Source organism: Chlorocebus sabaeus, chromosome 25 (assembly GCF_047675955.1).
Source record: "Chlorocebus sabaeus isolate Y175 chromosome 25, mChlSab1.0.hap1, whole genome shotgun sequence".
In the NCBI taxonomy this organism is placed as follows: domain Eukaryota; kingdom Metazoa; phylum Chordata; class Mammalia; order Primates; family Cercopithecidae; genus Chlorocebus; species Chlorocebus sabaeus.
The window spans coordinates 75,691,012-75,713,392 of NC_132928.1; the positions used below are offsets into that span (position 1 = coordinate 75,691,012).

General features: G+C 36.1%; 1 protein-coding gene across 6 annotated transcripts in view; it reads left to right on the plus strand.

Annotated features, from left to right (window-relative positions):
* The window catches only part of RYR2 (ryanodine receptor 2), a 783,951-nt gene that overhangs the window by 693,571 nt on the left and 67,999 nt on the right, over nt 1-22,381 (plus strand). For 3 of the 6 annotated variants that reach the window (XM_073011860.1, XM_007989906.3, XM_073011861.1), the window contains 6 exons: nt 309-362; nt 1,608-1,631; nt 14,709-14,808; nt 16,119-16,198; nt 18,176-18,252; nt 19,346-19,419. In XM_073011860.1, the coding sequence (XP_072867961.1) occupies nt 309-362; nt 1,608-1,631; nt 14,709-14,808; nt 16,119-16,198; nt 18,176-18,252; nt 19,346-19,419 (409 nt within the window). The remainder of the gene's footprint in view (nt 1-308; nt 363-1,607; nt 1,632-14,708; nt 14,809-16,118; nt 16,199-18,175; nt 18,253-19,345; nt 19,420-22,381) is intronic. The other 3 variants (XM_073011864.1, XM_073011862.1, XM_073011863.1) reach the window with 1 other exon arrangement.

Sequence of the window (22,381 nt, forward strand, 5' to 3'; positions counted from 1 at the left end):
GTTTGCAGTTTGGTTTGAATGAGGCCAATGTATGAATAAGTAGCAGGTGTAGTATGATATGGACCTTGTAGTTATCTCTGTTACCTATAAAATATGTAATCTAATATTTTATTTTTGTAAAAGCACTATATATAATTTTCATGTCATGAATTCATTGATTATGTCATCTAAGTATTCTATCTTACACACACTTAAACAAGGTTGATGATAATACAAATGATTTGCTCTTCTATGTCAAATGTTCTTTTGTACTATCTAAAATCTCAACATATTCCTGTCCCCCCCCCTTTTTTTTTTAACATGTACAGAGTTGTCATGATGAGGAAGATGATGATGGTGAAGAGGAAGTGAAGAGTTTTGAAGTAAGATGGATCTTTCTGGATTTGCCTTTTTTCTGTCTTGAAACATTGTTTCATAGCTTATAACTGGACATTTATGTTTCTTGCTTCATGGCTTATTGCAGCTTATTGTGTCAAGGAACTGCATGTCAGAGCTGGATGGACAAACCTGAGTCCTAACATTTGCTGAAGTTAAGACCAAGGATCATAGAATAGTTAAATAATATAATGAAGCCCATATGTTCAGAATGAGTGTTCCTGAGAACCCTCAGAGATGAGACGGCTTCAAATTGTTCTCATCTCAGTGATGTCGTGGTCTGGAATTTCCAACAGACGTGAGGAAAATGTTTATTGAAGAACAACATGACATCAAGTTTTTCATCAAACCCTTGGTTTGATATTTTTTCCTGACTAGAAGTCTTAAAGATTTGGCCTTAAAGACTTCTGCCCAATTAGATCACTCATTCCATGTACATATGCAGATAGTGGCACACAACGCAGTTTGCTTGCATGAGGTAGGAGTCCATATATCCCTAGGACTGTATTACGATTATTTTCTCAAGTGCTCTCAGCTTTTAAATGTCCTATATAATTTGAAATGCTGCTTAATGTTACTTAGCCCAAGGGAAAGTTCTTGGTATTTTCCCCATTTGCTTATACTTTACTTTCATTTTTTATGAGGAAAAGTTAGTTGTTGCTAACTACCACTCTTTTTGTTTATTGGTTCTTTTTTTTTTTTTTTTTTTTTTTTTTTTAGAATTTTCATAAAGAAATTAAGTGCAGGGAAATAGAAATTAGATTCTTTTTCTTTTCCTTTTAATTTACATGTCTGGACTTTGAGCTAGAAGTCTGGAAATATATCAGTAGCCAGCAATGAGTCTTTAATTAAAGTGGACCCACAAAAACATATTAGCTAAGGAATAAGCTCAGAGCAGTGACCTTCCAGGATCCATTTGTTATGAGCATGTCTGCAGCATTGAAGTCAATGTGTCAAAAATATAAAAACAATCTAATTTGAGGAACCCATGACTATTGCTGGCTGAGAAAAATGCCATAAGATTAATTTCGGTATGATTTCTATAATCTTTTCTAATGTATGTGTTTTCTATTCTCAAAGTCATCTTTATTGATAAAGTGAGGTCAGTTAGAATGAGCTGTGAGCAGCAAATAATACTGTTTTTCTGAAGTGCACACCATTTATGGTCTATCCGTTGTCTTCAGAGCAATTGTTTATTGCTATTTTGCTTCTTGTCCTCATCCTTCCTTAAGGTCACAGGATCCCAACGCAGCAAGGTAAAACTATATATATGTGTGTATTTGTCTGGGTCTGAGTTTCGGTTTCTTGTGACATTTACCTTTGTTAGACCCAACATCTTGGATTCTTTTGTAAAAAGGAGGTCTTGAAAATCTTTCTGCCAGTTTGTAGCTCCAATGCAATTGGTCTCTTCAGGATCCCTTCCTTTGACACAGGTTTATTCTTCTTGCAATTTATATGACTCATAATTTGAAATTTTATCCTCCAGCTAACTTTGAGCTGTATACTGTGCTGGGATAAAGGAATCCAGCCCTTTAGCTGACAAACTTTTTAAGCCAGGGACTTCTCATTTTTGGTGCAGTGTTCTGACCTTATCCCTCTTGATGTTTTTTCAATGCCAATTTTATTACTTGAAAATAGACATGATGAATGGTATTGCTGGTGAGATTGGAAAGAAGCCTGCTTTTCCATTGTGCTAGTAATCACTTCAATTAGTAACCAGAGATTATATTCCATGATTTCAATACTGATTTCATCATTGCATTAAAGGGAAGAACTAGATGACTATTTCTCTCTTAATATTTTGAATAGGGAACATTTGCTAAAAGAAAACATTTGGATATAGAATTACAAAATTGCCTATGTTAATATGAACCTTGTTAAGCTTATGTTTTATTTTCATAAGGCTATTTAGTAGGAAAATCAATCATAAACCTTCTGGGAAGATGATACCCATAAAGACTTTTGGTTTTTTTTTTTGTTTTTGTTCTTGTTCTTGTTTTTTTAAAAAAAAAAAAAGAAAAGAAAAGAAAAGAAAACCATTTTAGGTGGCCGGGCGCAATGGCTCACGCTTGTAATCTCAGCACTTTGGGAGGCTGAGGCGGGTGGATCACTTGAGATCAGAAGTTCAAGCGTGGCCAACGTGGTGAAACCCTATCTCTACTAAAAATACAAAAATTAGCCGGGCGTGGTAGTGCAAGCCTGTAATCCCAGCCACTCGGGAGGCTGAGGCAGGAGAATCACTTGAACCTGGGAGGAGGAAGTTGCAGTGAGCCAAGATTGCGCCATTGCACTCCAGCCCGGGCGACAAGAGCGAAACTCCATCTCAACAACAAAAAAGCTTTTAGTTTGTAAGTGTAAACTATTCTACTTTGCCTTCTGTAAAAAAAAAAAAAGAAAGAAAAAAGAAAAAAAGAAATATTTGCTGCCAAAATGAATTTTAAACTGTTCTGAAGAAACTATTTTAAAGTTTCTCTTTTTTTTTTTTTTTTTTTTTTTTTTTTTGAGACAGAGTCTCACTGCGTCACCAGGCTAGAGTGCAGTGGCACGATCTCAGCTCACTGCAATCTCCACCTCCCAGGTTCAACCCATTCCCTTGCCCCAGCCTCTCGAGTAGCTGGGACTACAGGTACATGCCACCATGCCCAACTAATTTTTGTATTTTAGCAGAGATGGGGTTTCACCATGTCGGCCAGGATGGTCTTTATCTCCTGACCTCATGATCCACCTGTCTCAGCCTCCCAAAGTGCTGGGCGTGAGCCGCCATGCCTGGCCACTTTTTAATTTTTTTAACTCACTATTATAGTTGGAGGAATATATTGTTCTTGTATCATCATCCTTGTAAATTTCAAAATGTAAATCACATATATACTACCAGATGCAGCTCTGATCTAATGAGTATAATGGTTAATGGCATATAATGAGCCTAACACTCAATAATATATTATGGGCTTACATAATAGATAAGAATGGGTATAATAATAATTTGGTAGATTTTGATTTTTTTCATTAATTGTTTCATATAAAATTTCTGTGAATTGTTGAGGGATGAAAACATGAAGGGATCACCTAACATCAAGTAAAGAACTGATTTCCTAAGTAGCATAAAAGTTAATGCCTCAAGAATGTGTTGATAGTTGGATGATGGGGCTGGATGATGGAGAAGGTGTTGCTAGCCAACAAAACCATTTTACCTTGAAAGAGGAATGCAGTTTCAGAGAGATCAGTTTGATAAATAGGGTCAAATTTAGTGACATTAGAAAGGTTCCTTATTCAGAAAAGAAGTCTGAAAGACAACTAGTGGTGGCATCTAGTATTTAGACACTAGGATTCAGGCCAGACTAAGGACAAGAAATCAAATGAGATACGGAGCGTGACCCAAGAGAAAGGGCTACCTTTGAACTTAGAACAGTGGACAAGTATTCCCATGATGGTGAAACCTGGCAATTAATCCCAAAACAGAGGATATAGACCAGCAGGTATGACTGTCTCAGCCAGAGGTAGGCTTTTGAAGTGCTGGGAATTGCCACACATTTATAGGTGTAATGCGGGACACCAGATTTGGGGATTTGCACTTCCTAATGAGACTTTTTTTTTAGGGATCTCCATCCGATTTGGGACTATAATTTACACCTAATTTATGTAACATGCTACTCTTAACAAAATACTGTGTAAGTGGCATGAAATAATACAAGGTTGAGAAACAGAGATATATCCAATTAATTCCCTCTAAAGATACTCTTCTCTGAGATTGACTATGTGATACCAACAAAACCACTGAAAAATGTCTTGTTTATAACTGTAGTAATCTACCATACTTTTTACACGGAGATGTCTATTTGATGTAATTGAGACATGGTCTAATAGCAGAGTTATTCACATAAGTTACAAATATGAAAGGCTATTTGTCACTTTCAATAATTCTTATAATGAATTATATCAAATAAGTTTGGAAATCACACAAAGTGTGTGGTAATTGAATTCTATCCCTTAGCTGGTTAATTATTAATATTTGCTATAGTTTCTATTTAAATTCTTTCCCTGTAAAGTAGTCCATAAAGTCACTGAGAAGAGAAACAAAGTAGGTAAAAAGAAAAGTGGTGTTACAGGGAAATTTTCCATGAAGAATGCAGTAAAACTCAAAAAACATGGAAAACAAGGAAAGAGGAATGACTTGTCAGCTCGTTTCTTCTTCCATCACATGTATGTATTATTGACATGATCTTCCATCACATGTATGTATTATTGACATGATCTTCCATCACATGTATGTATTATTGACATGATCTTCCATCACATATATGTATTATTGACATGATCTTCCATCACATGTATGTATTATTGACATGATCTTCCATCACATGTATGTATTATTGACATGATCTTCCATCACATATATGTATTATTGACATGATCTTCCATCACATGTATGTATTATTGACATGATCTTCCATCACATGTATGTATTATTGACATGATCTTCCATCACATGTATTATTGACATGATCTTCCATCACATGTATGTATTATTGACATGATCTTCCATCACATGTATGTATTATTGACATGATCTTCCATCACATGTATGTATTATTGACATGATCTTCCATCACATATATGTATTATTGACATGATCTTCCATCACATATATGTATTATTGACATGATCCTGTTCAATTAAAACTTGCCTGATTTAACCTGATGACAAAATTCCCTCTTTCATCTGTAATATATGTAAATATGCTTTTGCTATAACTACTTATTAAATAACTTTATTGCATATTTAGTTAATTATTTTTTAGGTTTGGAGCAACTTCTGTATCAAAAGCATTCAAAGGGAGAGTTAAATCTTATAAAGAGGCTGACATTAATTGAAAGGGAAGAAATGCTTTACCAGTTACCTGAAAACATAATTATTGGAGTTGAATGCTAGATTTAACTTTTTAATTTTTGCTAAGGCAAATAACAATAAACAATAATGCTTCAAGTCAAATAACATCATTTTTCTGAGCATTATGGGTTTTTCTTACCTAGATCAACAAAGAGCTTTGATACTACAGTAGACCACATTTATTAACTGATTTTTATAAAAAACTCAGAAACATTCTTTAGATGGTTACTTCTTTTATTGCTCTTCTCTAAAATCTGAGCATATAGCATTAAATAATAATTTAGTGAAAGCATTTCTTTAGAATATTAAGGTACTATAATATAGATTTCTTGTTTACTGCTAAATCTAAATTAATGACAGTGAAGCTTAGATAAGCAAGAGGAATGGAGTGTTAACTCGTCTTCTAGGCCATCTTTCTCAAATATTAGGCAAACTGCATCTTCCTTTTGGCGAATGCCCGATTTCTAATTCACAGATGAATTATCTGATCAGTCTGAGGTCCTATTTTTCTGTACTATTGATTAAAGAGAATTTCTTGTGTGTTAAATTCTAAATATGCCTATGGCAGAGTTGGTAATTCTGTAATAAATACTTAGGAAACCAGCATATTCTCTCAGATGGACCTGAGACACAAATAAAATATTGTCATACCTGATAACATACTCAAACCAATACCCAGTTCGTATCCCACGGTATGTGCCATTAACTATGGAAGAACCAATTTAGGTCCAAAATGTTTTAAGGATTGATATTATGTAGCACTACCCCAACGATAAAACATTTTTGTCTGGCCCATCCGTGAATCTAACTTTTGATAGAATACAATGTTTTGGTAATGCTACAAGAATCAATTGGCTGTAAGATATACTGCCCCCCATGGCTACATAATTTGAACTTTGGATGAGTTTATTTGGTGCTTTTCGTAGTAACACAACATTTTAAATTAAAACGTCTTCCTGAATCTTAGCAAAGAGAATTTTTAAATGCATAAAAATGGAAGATACAGGTATGGATATAAAATATTGAAACAATTATTCCATATATCAAGAAAATTTATAATTCTTTAGTTCCAACTGCAGGAGGTATGTGGTATCCAAAATATGGACTAAAGCATTAAAAATTGCTTTTCATACTATTGAATCATAGGGGGGAAGAGGGAAGGACTTTTGATGGTCAGTGTCCTCCAGTACTCACTCTGATTGCTGCAGTCTGCCAACTACATTTTTATGCAATAAAATTACGTATCTCAAGTAATCATCTCGTGTCTTAGCTCAGATTTCCTAGAAAACACAGGCAAAAGCTTATGTGCTAACACTTTACTGGGGGAAGGGTGTTACAATCCCAGGGAATTAAGAGTTAGGGAAATAGAGAAACGACACAGGGAATGAGGGAGGGCAAACAGAAGACTGAGTTCCTGAGCTGGTCATAGCCGTTGAGCAGTTTGGCTTCTTGCTCAGTTGTGTGGGATGCCTCCTGAGAGACCATACGTGTTACAGAACAGAACAGTGCCTCCTGGGGAAGGAGGATGGGCACTTCATATGCAGGTGCCTTACATCTCCTGTCACTTACTGGTCACAGAGGGTTAATTTCATCATTCTTTCTGCTGATATTAACCAGTTCTTCCAGGCAGCCCCTGGGGAAGCCAGAGCTGCCTTGAGTACAGCCTGTTGAGTGTCCAGGCTCCACAGTCTCTCCTTATCCATTAACATGGGGTCTCCTTGGTGAGTGGTAATGATGGTAGCAGCTGGCTTTCATAAGCACACAGTGTGGTGGCAGTCATTTCTAGGGCCATTCTGGCTCAGAAGCAAGGCAAGTAGCCAAGGCTTAGAGAGAAGGGCATAGGTTGGGGTGGGGATCCTGGCCTTGATACAAGGAAGACTCGCAGAAAGCACAGCCCCCTATATTGTATACGGTAATTCATGCATATGAGTATGTGGACCAAAATAGCAGTCTGTGTAGGAGACATGCAGCTGGCCCTCTGTATTTGTGGTTTCCACATCCTAGGATTCAACCAACTACAGATTTAAATATTCGAAAAAAATATTTGCTGCTTTACCCGACAAATACAGACTATTTTCCCTTGTCACTGTTCCCAAAACAACACAGCATAACAACTATTTACATAGCATTTACATTTTGTATTAGGCATTATAAGGGATCTAGAGATTATTTAAGGTAGACAGGAGGATGTACGTAGGTTATGTGCAAACACTATATCATTTTATATAAGGGACAGACGTTAATATCTGTAGGATGTCCTGGAACATGTATCGACATATATACTTGTGCACACTTTTCATATGCACAGTAATTTAACTTCATGTGTTGTCATTTAAAAAAAATCTCAGTTGAAGCTTATACATGAGCAGATTATGTACGGTAAATGGAAGGCAACAGACTCATTAAGAGCAGACACTCAGATGGACTTCCTGTGTTTGAATCCCAGCTTGAACCCCTAGCTGTGTGAGCAGAAGCCTCAGTTTTTCTATCTCTAAAGTCGGTCTAATTATAGTATCTACTTCACAGAGTTGTTATGAGGACTAAATTAGACAATATATATAAGGCACTCAGAACATTGACTATCACATAACCATCCCTAAATATTTGCTATTATTATTATTATAATTAATCAATTTCACTTTCTCTGCTAAAAACAAGTCAGGGAAGCCCATACTACAGTGTGGTGAACATAAACCACACAACACAGGAGACCTGGATTATCAGCCAGGTGCCGTGTGACCTCAGCCTCTCTGTTTCTCAGCTTTCTGTTCTTTGAACAAAGAGCTTTGAACTAGATGTTCTCAGGTGTCAAATCCACCTTTAACAGTTGTGTGGTTTGCTGTCAGGTATAAATTCTCTTCATTTTTAAGGGCAATTTCGCAGTTCCTCTAATTGCATAAGTATTGATGAAAGCATGCAAGTTTTTATCACTTTTTATCATTTGTGGAGGATTGAAAAAGAAAATAAACTCCATGTGTTTTAGAACAGGAATGTGACAACAAAAATGTTTTATAGAAAATAACGTCAGCCAGGCATGGTGGATCATGCCTGTAATCCCAGCACTTTGGGAGGCCAAGGTGGGTGGATCATCTGAGGTCAGGAGTTCGACACCAGCCCAGGCAACATGGTGAAATCGCATCTCTACTAAAAATACAAAAATTAGCTGGGCATGGTGGTGGGGGCCTATAATCCCAGCTACTCGGGAGGCCGAGGCACGAGAATCGCTTGAACCCAGGAGGCAGAGGTTGCAGTGAGCCAAGATCGCACCATTGCACTCCAGGCTGGGCAGCAGAGTGAGACTCCATCTTAAAAAAAAAAAGAAAATGATGTCTTCTGTACATACATATGTATCCCACCTTTTCCTAGTTTAGTATTTAAAGAATCACAGAATTACACGTAACACAGTAAGCTGAAGGGGAAAAAAAAAAACCAAACTGTTGAAAGACAAACAGTAGGGCCTTCCAGGAATAGATTCATCTAGAAACCCATGCCATGGAGTCTTGTCAGTTTAATGTGGATTGTCAGAATATCTGACTCCAGGCTTTCTAAGAGCCAATGTGAAATTACATACATTTAACATAAATTACATGAAATGACATAAATGTAAATTATGTAAGTGTAGGAGCCAACGTGAAATTACATAAATGTATTACAATTTAATAATACAATGAACTTTATGTGATTTATATAATATTCATAAATTTCATTATAGATATCAATATCATTAAATATAATATGTAATATATAAAACATTGATATTAGGAATATTAAATATAATAATATTTAAAATATAGTCTTCCTGACTGGAAAAAACAAATTTCTAAAGTTAAAATTCAATAGCATTTTTTTCCCCTGAGGATGACAAAAAATGTCCTCGACAATTCAGTTAACATCATTTTTTGACAATATATGCAATAGAGTCCAGTTGTGCAGATGCTACCTGGAATAGCGTAAAATGGGTACCAAGTATCTGGAAGAATTGAAGAAATATAGATGTGCCACCTTTCCAGATAGTCTCCAGAAAAATCCTCTTCCCAGCTAGACAGATAATTCTTGGCAGGGGATTTGGGACTGTGTTGTTGAATACTTAGAGCACAGCTGTTTCTCAAGAGTTGATCTGGGGTAGGGTTAATACCCATTCACGAAGACCTAGAATTACAGACACTAGAGCTTCTACAGCTGTGGGTTTTCAAAATTCAAGTAATGAGCTGCTCTGATCCCATCTATGATCCAAGTTATTCTGACTTCCCATTTTCCCACTAATTAGTCCACCACTCTGGCACCCTCGTGACCTAACCAAAGCTTTGTATCCTTAGTGGCCCCAAGTTTTCTTCTTGTTCTTATTCTCTCTTTTGTCAGGCTATCCTAGAAGAGAAAGAACTGCATAGTACTTGCTTTCTGTATTCAAGGCAGTATTCAGTGCTTTTTAAGGCTTAAACAAATAAGTAGCTAAATGACCGCTGTTTTAAATCAATATTGCATTTAGGAATAAACTACATTCCCTCTAATGATAAGTCAGCTTAACTTTGCTAATTTGATAACTTCTGATTTTAGAGTTACTCATCTTTTCTTTCCTTTTTGTACCTTGTTAATTAAGCTTTCGGTGGTAAAGTGCAAATTGTGACAACTGGACCCTGAAATAGAAAATTGTTTCAACTTCGTTGAATTTTATTGCTTTTGCATCGTTTTAAATTACTTCTAAATATGCTGAATCCCTGAGAAACAATATTCCACCCAAAATGCAAGTGTGTATAATATTGGAAGAATTAAACTGTAAAGTCATATTACACAGGATATCTAATGTCAAAGCCTCTAGTGCATTAACTGACTTACTTGACCCTGGTTTAGTGTTTCTTTTGTCTCTGTAGATTAGTCAAACTTTGATACCATTTTTACAGAGTGTTAAATAGACAGCATTAGAAACTTTGCTTATCCTATCAAGAAGTAGAATTCTGGAAGATTATCATACTGTTTGAAAGATCAGTAATAAAGAGTGGATAATGATGAAAGATCTGAACAAAAAATTAAATGAGCTAAAGCCCACAATTTGATTATTATTTGTATATGTATAATTCTGAAGACCTCTTTAAGCATGAACTGAAAAACAAAGTTAGAGCTACTAATTTTGTAGCACTTCAAACAAAAAAGTTAACATTTGTAATATTTTAGATTAATTGTGATCACAGACTGTAGGATATCACATCATTTAGTTCTGTCATTTATTCATGCAAATTTTCTTGAACACCTTTTATTTTCAGAGAACTGTACTGGATGTATAGTATGTGTGTACTGGTGTGGTTAAAACAAAGAAAGCCTCCTATCTTCATGGATCTTCTAGGAAATTTCATGTACATTTATTTATTTATTTATTTATTTATTGGCAAGGTCTTGCTCTGTTGCTCAGGCTGGAGTGCACTGGCGCAATCCTGGCCTCCAGTGATTCTCCCACCTGGGCCTACAGGTGCACACCACGAAGCCTGGCTATTTTTTGTTTTTTGCAGAGACAGGGTCTTGCTATTTGCCCAGGCTGGTCTAGAGCTCCTGGGCTCAAGCATTCCTTCCACTTCAGCCTCCCAAAGTGCTTGGGTTACAGGCCTGAGCCACCGTGCCTGGCTTATTTATTTAATTAAAAAAAAAAAAAGGAACCACTCGTTTTAAACAAAATTATAATCTTGGTATTTTCCCATCACTGTGAGTCAACGCTACAGAAATGTAGCTAATCTACATTTTTCAGGAACTGGAATACAACAGAAAAAAAGTAATTGAAGTGGAGAAGGTGTCTCTTATCCATGCTTTTGACTTTCCTTAGTCTGAGTTGACCTGTTTGTGCTGCAAACCAAATTATTAGTACAATTTGACTCCCTTTCTTCATTGTCCCCATTGTTATCCAATTAAATCTTTTATTTTTCAGTCTTTTTATTTCTTATAATATTGATATTCAACATCACCTTGTAGGTCATAACTATAAGATGCCAATTAAAAATATTTCAAGTTGACTTATGACATTACTAAATTATGGGAAATTTAAGGAGTTCTGTTCCTGGATATTTCTATTATCTTATAACTTGCTACTACCTACAGTTTCTGATTAAAATATTATGAGAACATTTTCTACAGTTGTTGAAGTGATGGAAATACAAACAAACGCAAAGTAGATGGGCTTATTTTGTATGACGAACAGATGACAGATTTGGTAGACTCAGCCTGTGATCTGCTCAAGTTCTGCCCCAGAGGTCAATGGAGCTGAGGCAGGTCCTTCAGAAACAATGTAAATTCCTTTCCTGTAACCAGGCTACCCTGGTTTAAAATATCTTTTCATCTCCATTTCGAGGATAAACTGATTAGGTCAGTGGCAAAAACTACAGTTACCTTGGCACCAACCTAATATTTTCTCCATCGAGGAGCAAGGGACAATTGTAATTCTCCCTATTTCAATAATTTTTTCTCACTTAAGACAAGTTGTGGAAGAACTAAATATAGTTGTTTTTCTTCGAGACTTTCTACTTGTTTCCCCCGGTGTTAAAAGCTTGACACACTCTTAGACGAAATAATATTAGCAATGTTATTACAAACTTCAGTTATAACCAAAAGCAAATCATGATGTAAAATACTTCTGTTTATTACCAGTGATTTGATCATGGGTCTGATACATGACCATATTTGACCTTGAAAAAACCTCATAACAAGCTTATTAGGATGTGCACTGATAATTCTTGGTTGCTCTTGGCAAACAGAACGTTTTGCCTAAGGGAAAATTTAAATTCTGGAGCTGCTCTTTTTTTCCTCACCTTACTGTGTAACCTTGAAATAACCTTGAAATAACACAAAGACTAAACTGCAGGTAGTGTTTATTTAAGAGCCTTAGGCAGTTTAAGCAAAATCTGGTGTGTCGGAGAACTCTATTTCTGAAAAGGTGCTTTCAAGATGTTATTTTCCTGAGTAAGATGCTTATGAAAGATCTGTCTACAATTTGTTTAGAAAAGCTAATCTGCAGTTTAAAAAAATCTTTTTACATAATTCATCTTAGTATCTGAAAATTTTCTGGTTTAACTTTCAGGGTTTTATTTATTTTTTTAATTTATAATAAACTTTCCCAATGACAGATTAAATTACATGCCCAGAAGCTGTTCTCAAAGGGCAAAGTACTAGAAAGAAATAATGTTAAAGAATCCTGAAGGGAGAGCTTCCAATTTCAGTTCAACAAACAATAAATTCAACAGAGAGGTTGACTTGATCTCTGTTTGTGAAATACAGGATTTTTCTGCGTCTAGATCAGTATATCTTTTTGGCTCAATGCTTTTTTTTTTTCAAATGACTTTCATCATCTTCCTGATAACATTGATTATTAAAATTTAGATGCGATATAAGAAAATGAGTGACCTGTCCAGGGAGTTTATTTTTATACAAGGTAGTCTGAGATCCTGTCTATTTCTTGGACCTTGTAAGGTCCATACCTCATGTGTTGATTTCAGTTACTGAGGAGGTTACTGGGACCTTATAGGCTACAGTGCCAGTTGTTCTGGCAGGTCTTTAACTGATCTTCCCACTTTGGGAGCACAAATGGCAAACTGTTGTCTTGTTATGTTTTTTCTCAAGAGTGTGTGGCATGTTGCCATCTTCCATCTTCTGTGAGTTTCCTGATGACTGTCTTTGTGTGTTCTATTAGGTCAATAGAAGAACTGCTTCCTGACTCCCTTGCCTCTTTAGCTGATGAAAATGATAGGACAGTTTCATGAGCGAATAATTTCTTATCATTTTCTTACTGAAAAACTCTCCCACAAAAGGAGTTGGTTAAGCATTAAGCGAACGTTCCACATAGAGCTCTGGCAATGGGAGGAACATAAAAGATTGTTGGGTCTAAAAGGAAGAATCAAATGTTGCTCATCGGTTTTAAACAACACCTAAAGAGCAGACGAAAGGGTCCTCTTTCAGTTTTCCTGAAACCGTGTTGTAATGACAAAATGGTTTTGTGTGTCTGTGTGGTTCTGTTTCTGTTTTGTTTTTGACTTCACAGGAAGAGGTTTAAACATGAAGGCAAACCTTATAGATGTTAGCATGGCTACATATAAAGCAAAGCTGCCTCTTTTTTTTTTTTTTTTTCTTTTCTCTGCTTCCATTTAGGCCTATCACATAATTTAAGAAAACATAAAAATTTAACCACAGGAGCGCTAACTATAGTGTGACAAAAAAACCCTGATCAATTTTGTTTTCGCAGCACGATATTATCAAAGATTTAAGAAACAAATTTGCCAGCCTCGGCGAGAACTCTCTGGTAACAGCATAAATGTCTGTGTTGGTTGCTTTTGATTTAAAGGTTTCTTTTTTCATTTGTTTGAGCCCATTTCTTTTCCCCCTCCTTTTAGTTCACTTTATTTTTCATATTCTGTAACTAGCAAGCCTTCATTTTTTAAACCTCTTCCATCTTCCAGTGTCTATTTTCTGTATTTTGGATGGAAAGTTTATGGCAGCAAAGCTGTCATTCTGGCTACCTCTGCTGCAGCTCTTCCTGCTGTTAGGTCATATATGTTTTGGCCGTTGTGTTTATGGACATGATACTAATTGACTGTTTCATGTCCCATTGACTAAGCTTCTCTACCACGCCATTTGATGGACTCACTGTTATAGGGCTCTATGCAACTTTCATTCTGCAACTTATACTGCTTAGTTCCTTCTCAATTCTCCAGTGAACTGGATTGCTCAAGTGAATGGTCACACCAGTCTTGAACTTGCTGTGCCTTTATATTTTATTTTTATTTTCTTCTTTATGTTTTCAGTGGTAGCTTAAGTGGAAAAGAATAAACTCCAGCCATTGCTCCAGCAGCACCATGCAGTATCGTTTGTTACCACCAGAGAATACAAAATATAAAGGCACATTGCATCTCTTATTCTTTGGGGGTGACTGGGGAGATCTGTATCATAAATCCACTACTTTGTTGAAGCCTACCTTTTTATTCATATCAGCTTTCAATTTTGCTTAAACTTCAAGATATCTCAGTTAATGTTTTTCTGTGATTCAGTGATACCTTGCAACTCGAGCCATTTGCTGAGCAGTATCAAGTTATGGCCATGGCATGGGAGATTATTAAAAACGTGACAAACTTATGCACAAATGTATAAATCAGAAAGTGCAAGCTTCATTGACGAAGTACAGTACTTCAAAACTGTGATACAGGCTTTGGATGAATCAAATAATTAAAATTGAGAAAAACAAATCCATGCTGATAAACCAGTACCAAAAGCATATCAAGAAAACTATAAAGGGGGGGAAGAAAAAAAACAAGAGTTGAATATGTTAATAATATCTGTTTAAGAACCTCGTTGGTGTTGAAATGGTCCATAATGTTGTCATAGAGCCCATACATGAAGAGATGACTAAAAATATGGTCTGTAGAAATCTGCTGTGCTTACTGATACCCTCAACATAAATGGTTGGGATTTGTATTCAGGAAAAAGAAATGGAAAAGCAAAAGCTTCTATACCAGCAAGCCCGACTCCACGACCGTGGTGCGGCTGAGATGGTGCTGCAGACCATCAGTGCCAGCAAAGGTAAGGTTCCTTGGGTTCCCCTCACAAGTGTCTGTTCTTCAGATTTCCTCGTTGCTCTCAAGGTGCTCCCTCATTTCAATTCCACTGACTCATTTAGTCCCGGGGTTTCTGGTTCATGACTGTATCAGGTGCCTGTTCACAAATACGAGCTCTCATTGTTTATGGAGACCAATGTTAATTCGTTTTTCAGAGTCTTACTATACAGCTTCATTTTCATTCTGTTCTTTAAGTTTTGGAAATTGTGTTATAACTAAACCTTAGCAGACTGATCCTATAAAATGGGGGTGGCTGAGCTTTTTCTTTAAGGCCAGAGAGTCAATGTTTTCAGCTTCGAGGGCTATGCAACCTGTCACAGCTCTTCAACTGTGCCGTGTTAGCACGAAAGCCGCCAGACACAATAAGTAAACAAACAGGGTGGCTGTGTTCCAAACCAACTTCATTTACACACAGTTTGTTTACACACACAGGTGGCAAGCTGTAATTTTGTTATGTAATTTATGGTATTTTGCCATAGTTTGCTGACCCTTGATACAAATATGGAGACTTTTAAAGTGAGAGTTTTTTAACAATGAAGATGCTGTCATGTATCTCAGTAGCCAGCTGTTTCAAGATGATTTTTTTGTAGCTTCATAATAGCTTCTTTGTGAAAATATTTTAAATATAATTTGTAATGGAAAGGAAAAGTAATGGTGGTATATTCTGTTATTAGGTACCCTTATCCTTAAATAGAAGATTATTTATATTTCTAAGATAAATAGAGGTGAACAATGAAAAATAAAATATGATATACTGAATAAAATCTTGTTATTATCCAAATAACTTAAAATTGAGAATAGTCTGCTTAATAAACCAGACTAGAAACATATTAAAATAAAAGTGATACAATAAAAATGATGAAAGTTCCTCATATATAATATTGTTGAGGGAAGAGGGAGAGAAATTTTCTTTAAAGAAAGTTTTAAGTAGCTCATACTTATTTTAATGTTTATTAAACACATGAGTAATCTTGAATCTTAATAATTTCAGGTCTCAATATTTCAAGATCAGTTGTCTTCCTATTCTGTTACTTCTGTATCTTCTTAAGGTTTCAGTTCTTAGATATTGTAGAGAATTTTTAAAAATGTTGATGCCAAATATGCATTATTATTATTTTATTATTTTTTGGAACATCAGTCAGTCTCCCTCTGCCATTATAAAGATTGCTTGCGGGGGAGCATACTAATAATTTTTAAAGTGCAGCATTGGAGGTAGAATAGGTTAATATAGAAGGCGAAATGATACAAGAAACACTACTTTTTTGTATTTCTTAGGTGAAACTGGACCAATGGTAGCAGCTACTTTGAAACTTGGAATTGCTATTTTAAATGGTGGGAACTCCACAGTACAGCAGGTAATAGCTTCCAGTCATTCACATAATGTACTTTTCAGACAAATGGACCATACAGTAAAGAACTATTTGTTGTAAAATGTTTTATTTTCTATGTACAATATGGTTCCATTTTAGTTTACCACGGTACTGAAGAGAAAGCAAAAAAGGGAAAAAGTAATTATGTGATAGTATTACAAATCCAAACGTCAAATGATGTCAAAATATCTGAAAACATCAAATGTGGCCTTTTATCATGTCAAGTGAATTCTGGTGCTGAGATATGAGCCACTCTGTCACCATGCATTTGCCAAACGGTAGCTATCTGGTTTTGGAACCTGGCAAGGGTAACCAGCTCAATCTGTTCCCAGAATAAGTGATTATATAGCTTTTTAAAAAGGAAAAATAAAACAATCTCTCCAAAACATTTATCAAAAAATAATGTCTCTTGCTTATGTTTTACTTAAGAAGACCCCCATTACTTAGTATATATATTCAGAAGTCCTTAGATCCAGAGACAGTAGTGAGAGATCCTGTAATGTATACTTCTTGTCTATGCGGAACTTGTCTGTTTTCTTTGTAACTTCGAGGATGTATTCCACCATCTCCTTTACTGTAAGCCACGTTCCTTTGTTTGAAAAGATGAACGATTGTTTCATTTTTTATTTGACCAAAAGTTATCACACCCCCCATAAATGGCTGTATGATTTTGTGTCTGTGTGTATATGTGTGTCTGTACATCTATGTATCATACATACACTATGTGTATATTTGCTATTTGTGCATGTGTGTGTGTATATATATATGCATATGTGCATATACTTTGTGCGTGTGTATCCTTTACATATTTAGTTTATATTGCCTTTGCTATCTGAAAAATATCACTACTAAAATTTTGTCTGCTTAGCTGAGCCCTTTTAGAACAGCGTTGATAATAGGAATTGTTCTGCTCTTCAAGATTTGGAGAAAAGCAGTATTCTTATTTCCTTAAACCTTTGAGCATGCTTTCTATCATCTTGTATATGCTTTACATTTGAAATCTCTAATACATTTTAACCATGTCAGAAATAGCTATTTCATGGTGCTATGTAACAGTAAGCTAACAAGAGAAAGCATTGCTTTAGCATTTTTTTACATTTATGTTTAACCAAAATCTTGACCATAGATCCTGGATGTCATTCTGAGAACAAAGGAGAAAATTTTAATAGCCAAATGATTCCTATTGTTTCTTCAGTTTAAAGACTATGGAAATGGAAACTGAATTTCAGCCGATAGCATTAGCATATGGCAGTCACCACTCTCAGATTGTAATGCTGTTTTGGGTTTTTTGTTTGGTTTGGTTTGGTTTGGATTTTTGTGCTGTCACCCAGGCTGGAGTGCAGTGGCGCCATCTCTGCTCACTGCAGCCTCTGCCTCCTGGGTTCAAGCAATTCTCCTGCCTCAGCCTCCCGAGTAGCTGGGACTGCAGGCACATGCCACTACACCTAGCTGATTTTTGTATTTTTTAGTAGAGACAGGGTTTCACTATGTTGGCCAGGCTGGTCTCAAACTCCTGACCTCATGATTTGCCCACCTTGACCTCCCAAAGTGCTGGGATTACTGGTGTGAGCCACCGCGCCTGGCCTGTAATGAAATCACCTTGGTGTGGAAACCTGCGAATAACATCTATGGGAATTTTCTTCCCAGTTAACTTGCGAGAGAGTATCTGAATCGCCAAATTACTTTAAAAGTGACCAGAAGAGAATTAAGAGTAATATTACCCCCGACATTTTTGGTGCTTGTGGTCATGTGTAGGGCAACTAACCCTCTTATTCCAAGTTTGTGTAATTATCTTGCTTTGAGGCGTGTGTTCCTACTTCATGATAAAGATGACATTAGTCATGTGTGTACACAGTGAATATTTTCTGTCTTTAGAATGGAAAGCCTGTTTTGGTTGTTTATTTATTTAACAAACAATGAGATTTTTGTTCAGTGGCCATGTGGTTTCTATAATTCCCATAGAAAATGCTTGACTACCTCAAGGAGAAAAAGGATGTGGGCTTCTTTCAGAGCCTGGCCGGCCTGATGCAGTCATGTAGGTAAGGACTCACTTCCTTCTTGGGGTTCTACTCAGTGGTTGTATTTTTTCGAAGCATTTGTTTCTTACTCTGACGATAATTACACATAGAAGAATAGTTAATGATTAACAACACTTTAAAGTGGGATAATCAGCAGTGTCTTCTATCTTTTTTTAGGGGGTTGGTAATATCATAATTAATAACTTACAGAATGGTAATAATGCCTTAAAATAGCTTTCCTATGGTAATATAATCCCAGAACTTTGGGAGGAAGAGGTAGAGGATCCCTTGAGGCCAGCAATTCAAGACCAGCCTAACAGGGCAAGACTCCATCTCTACAAAAAGACTAAAAAAAAAAAAAAAAAAACCTTAGCCAGGCATGGTGGCACATACCTGTACCATAGTCCTAGCTACTCAGGAGGCTGAGGTGGGAAGATTTCTTGAGCCCAGAAGTTTGAGGGTGCAGTGGGCTATGACAGCACCACTACTCCAGCCTGAGAGACAGAGTGAGACCCTGTCTCTAATTTAAAAAAAAAAAAAAAAAGACTTCCCCGTGTTTAAATAGGGATCTTGGAGAATTAGTGTATATTCTGCATACTTGAAAATGAGTTGTGTATGCTTTTTTAGAAAAGGAAATTCTATTTAGTTTTATTTAGGAGCTTGTAGACCATTTCTCATTTTATGACTAAATGATCATTAACTCATTTGTGGTAATCATTTTCCATTTTTTTTCAAGATTTAAAGTCATTCAGACAGCATTTGACTAAGGAATTTGACACACATTTAATGTAACAAGCTATTCCAACTGCAAGAACATAATTATTAGAATTTTATTTCTGCATGTCTGCTAGCTTTGTAATGTACTCCCCATGTGGAAACCTATGAATGCTTTATGTTTGACTTTCACATGGATCATTTCAGTGTAGGCCCAGGGGAGACACTAGTCTGCCACTAAGAGAATATGGCTGGTAAGCAATGAATGGAGACATGTTTTCAGTGTACGTTAACATTTAGTTCATATTCCAAGATATGTGGTGTTTAGATGTTTCCTCTCCTGAACAAAGAAAATGTTCTATTAGTCCTCTAAATGTTTCTTTTTTCCTTGTTATTATAGTGTCCTTGACCTAAATGCATTTGAGCGACAAAACAAAGCTGAAGGTCTTGGGATGGTGACAGAGGAAGGATCAGGTATTAATGACTTACATTAAAAGGATCACCTGTCTCCCTTCCCTCCCTGAAATGAGTCAATTATCAATTACCTTTCAAGCAGAGAGATACGAAGTTATTTTAAAATTGATGAAATGCTTACATGATTTATTTCAAAGTTCGTAGTTGGACACCCGTCACACCCCAACACCAACCTTCCACGCCGGTCATTAACTCCTTGTGTGCCAGCCCCGTTGCCAGCAGCCTTTCCCCTTGTTGGGTTTTCAATAAGGAATAATGGTTGAATGAAGGATCAAGATCCTTTATTAGAGAATTTTCTGGGAAATCATAAACCACATAGATGAATCTTTCAAGAACATTTGACTTTCTTTGGCCACTTTAGCAAAGTCGGGCTCTCAGATTCTTCTGTTTCCTTAGGATAGTCATCCTTTGAGCTCCTTCAGTCTACTCTCATTCCTGTTCTCTCCTCTTCCCTTCCAGCACAGTGATCCTCATATCCATACATGTTTGCAAGTCTAGATTGATAAAAGAAATTAAAGAGTAGTTATTGCGCTTAAATAATTCTGTGCACAAAAGCAGTGATTCACGTGATCTTAGAATTTTTCTCTCTGTAAATAGATGCTGGTATAAACTAGAAAGTTTAGCATGCAATGCATTTAAAGCAGAAATAACTTTTGCTGCCCTTTCATTTTAGGAGTATTTATTAAGAAAAAAATCTTCAATATCTTTTGGTTTGATTTGTTTTTGTTCTTTTGTGTTTGATTTTTAAACTAGTTTTACTCAGGGCCCATGTGTTTATCTGTTTTTGTTTGTTTTGTGTGGTTTGGATATGTCTTCTTGTCAATTATTAGTTTTGGAATTTTGGGTCTTTTATTGGACTAATCTTATTTCAAAAAATAATTTTTTCTACCATCTGCCATTTGTAGTCTGTGTTTATTTCTCTGAAATATTTTAGGATTAACTAATTTATCTATGTATTTTTTTGTTCTCACAAATAGGAAAGAGAATATTTCTTATTGCATTTTAAAGTTTATTATTAATACCCATCCTGACATTGCTACTGCTGTGTGGCTCCTGTGTTTATTTTATTTTCTGCTTGACATTTGGATGTACAAGTCCGGTCATCAAATATAAGTCATGTGGTTACTTAACTGAGTTAGCTACCTTCAAGAAAAATCACTGACACCATTCTATAACTTCTTAGGTTTTCTGGCCTAAGGTTCTGGCCTGAGGTTCAAAAGGACTGACCTTCAAGAAAAATCACCAGAGCCACTCTAAACTTACTTAGGTTTTCTGGGCCTGTCCAGAGAACTTGGAGCCACTGCAGATCCCAGGGCCCATCACCTGCCTACCTCCAGCATCTCTCCAAAGTCCTAAGCAATTTTCAGCTACAAAATCTCTAAAAATGAATGAAGTCTCTGTCTAAAGCCTGACTTCCCTGTCTTGGAATTAGAAATCAATTTCATTTTCCCCTGTAGTTATTACCTAATGTTCCAGGGGCTCTGACCACAAATCCATCAGTCATTCTTAGTCACTGTTCATATCAGCTCCCAAAAGGAATAGCAGCCACTTAGGTTTATCTTTCTTAGCCTCCTTTCCTTTGTCAGGCAGATATGGATTGGAATAACATTTTCGAGTCCCAAATCAGAAAGAACTTTGTGAGAGTGACCATTCTGATGGCAGAATTCTTTATATCTCTCAAAATGAGATTGATTTAACTTGTGCATTCTTTTTCAAAACATAAGAAAATAATTACTCAAGCCGATTAACACATTTTGTATTATTTCCTTACAAACAGAAAAACAAAAGCAAAATCTCAACTTTTTTTTCTTTTTCCCCATTTCCTTTTCTTTCGACTACTGTAAATGTACTACCCTCCCTTCCTCAGTCATCACTCATGAGCGTGGTAATTATTAAAAATGAACTGTCTTTTGTTTATTTGCTCTTTTATTTGTTAGCTTTGTGTACAGACTTGATAGTGACAATTTTTGTGCATTCTTTTGTGTTGTAGACTGTTTTCATAAGTAGATTATTTAATTTCCATCATGATGCATCCTGTTATTTTTTAAATGCACACATCTAGCTTTCCTTCTTTTCTTTCTTGTTTCTATGAGGATGTGCAGTTATTACGATGTTGTTTCTATGAGGATGTGCAGTTATTACGATGTCAGAGATGAAGGGGCAACAAGCATTTCAATTACGTTTCTGGATTGGTTTTGTTGTCTTACAGTTAAAAACCTTTCCAGTGGGCCCAGCATCTGCAACTGTTGTGTCAATGAATGATCCTAGAATGTGTGCCCTAGTCTCCCTGTGGCGTTTCTGTCTTGAATGTACTGTGGCTTTATGGCTGCACGGATTGGTGCACGGGAAATCGGTGACATATTCAAGGGGGACGTGACAAGCTGAGTCTCCTCCTCACCAGTGTGCTCTGCCAGTTGCCTTCCAAAGATTGGGAGGTCTACTGAGTTTTTCTCTATTCCTTTGAAAATCTTACAGATTGCAAATCATGTAACATCAAAACTAATTTTTATTTTTGCGACTGAATTCAAAGAGCAGTAGAAACAATAGCAACTATTTGCTCCTCAAACTAATATACTAACAAAGATGCCATTAGTAATTCAAAGTAGTTTCTGAAAGACATTTTATGCAATGGAAATAAGGGATCAGATTTTAGATAGTACCTAGGACGCCAACAAGGCTTCCAAGATTAAATTGTGCTTTCTGAATACATGCTGTTGCCTTAATCAAGAGACCTATTAGGAGCATATGTAAGGGCCACTCATTAGCTCTATTAATATTATAGTATTTTCCAGATTGTTTTAAGAATTCCTATACAGACTCTTTTGGCATGTTTAAATATATCTGTTTTGAGACCACTCTTTTGTTTAAGATGCTATAAAAGTTAAAAAAAAAAAAAAAAAAAAAGCCTATACACACTCATAGGAAAAGAAAAATCAATCATCCCTCTTGGAAGGGATAGAAA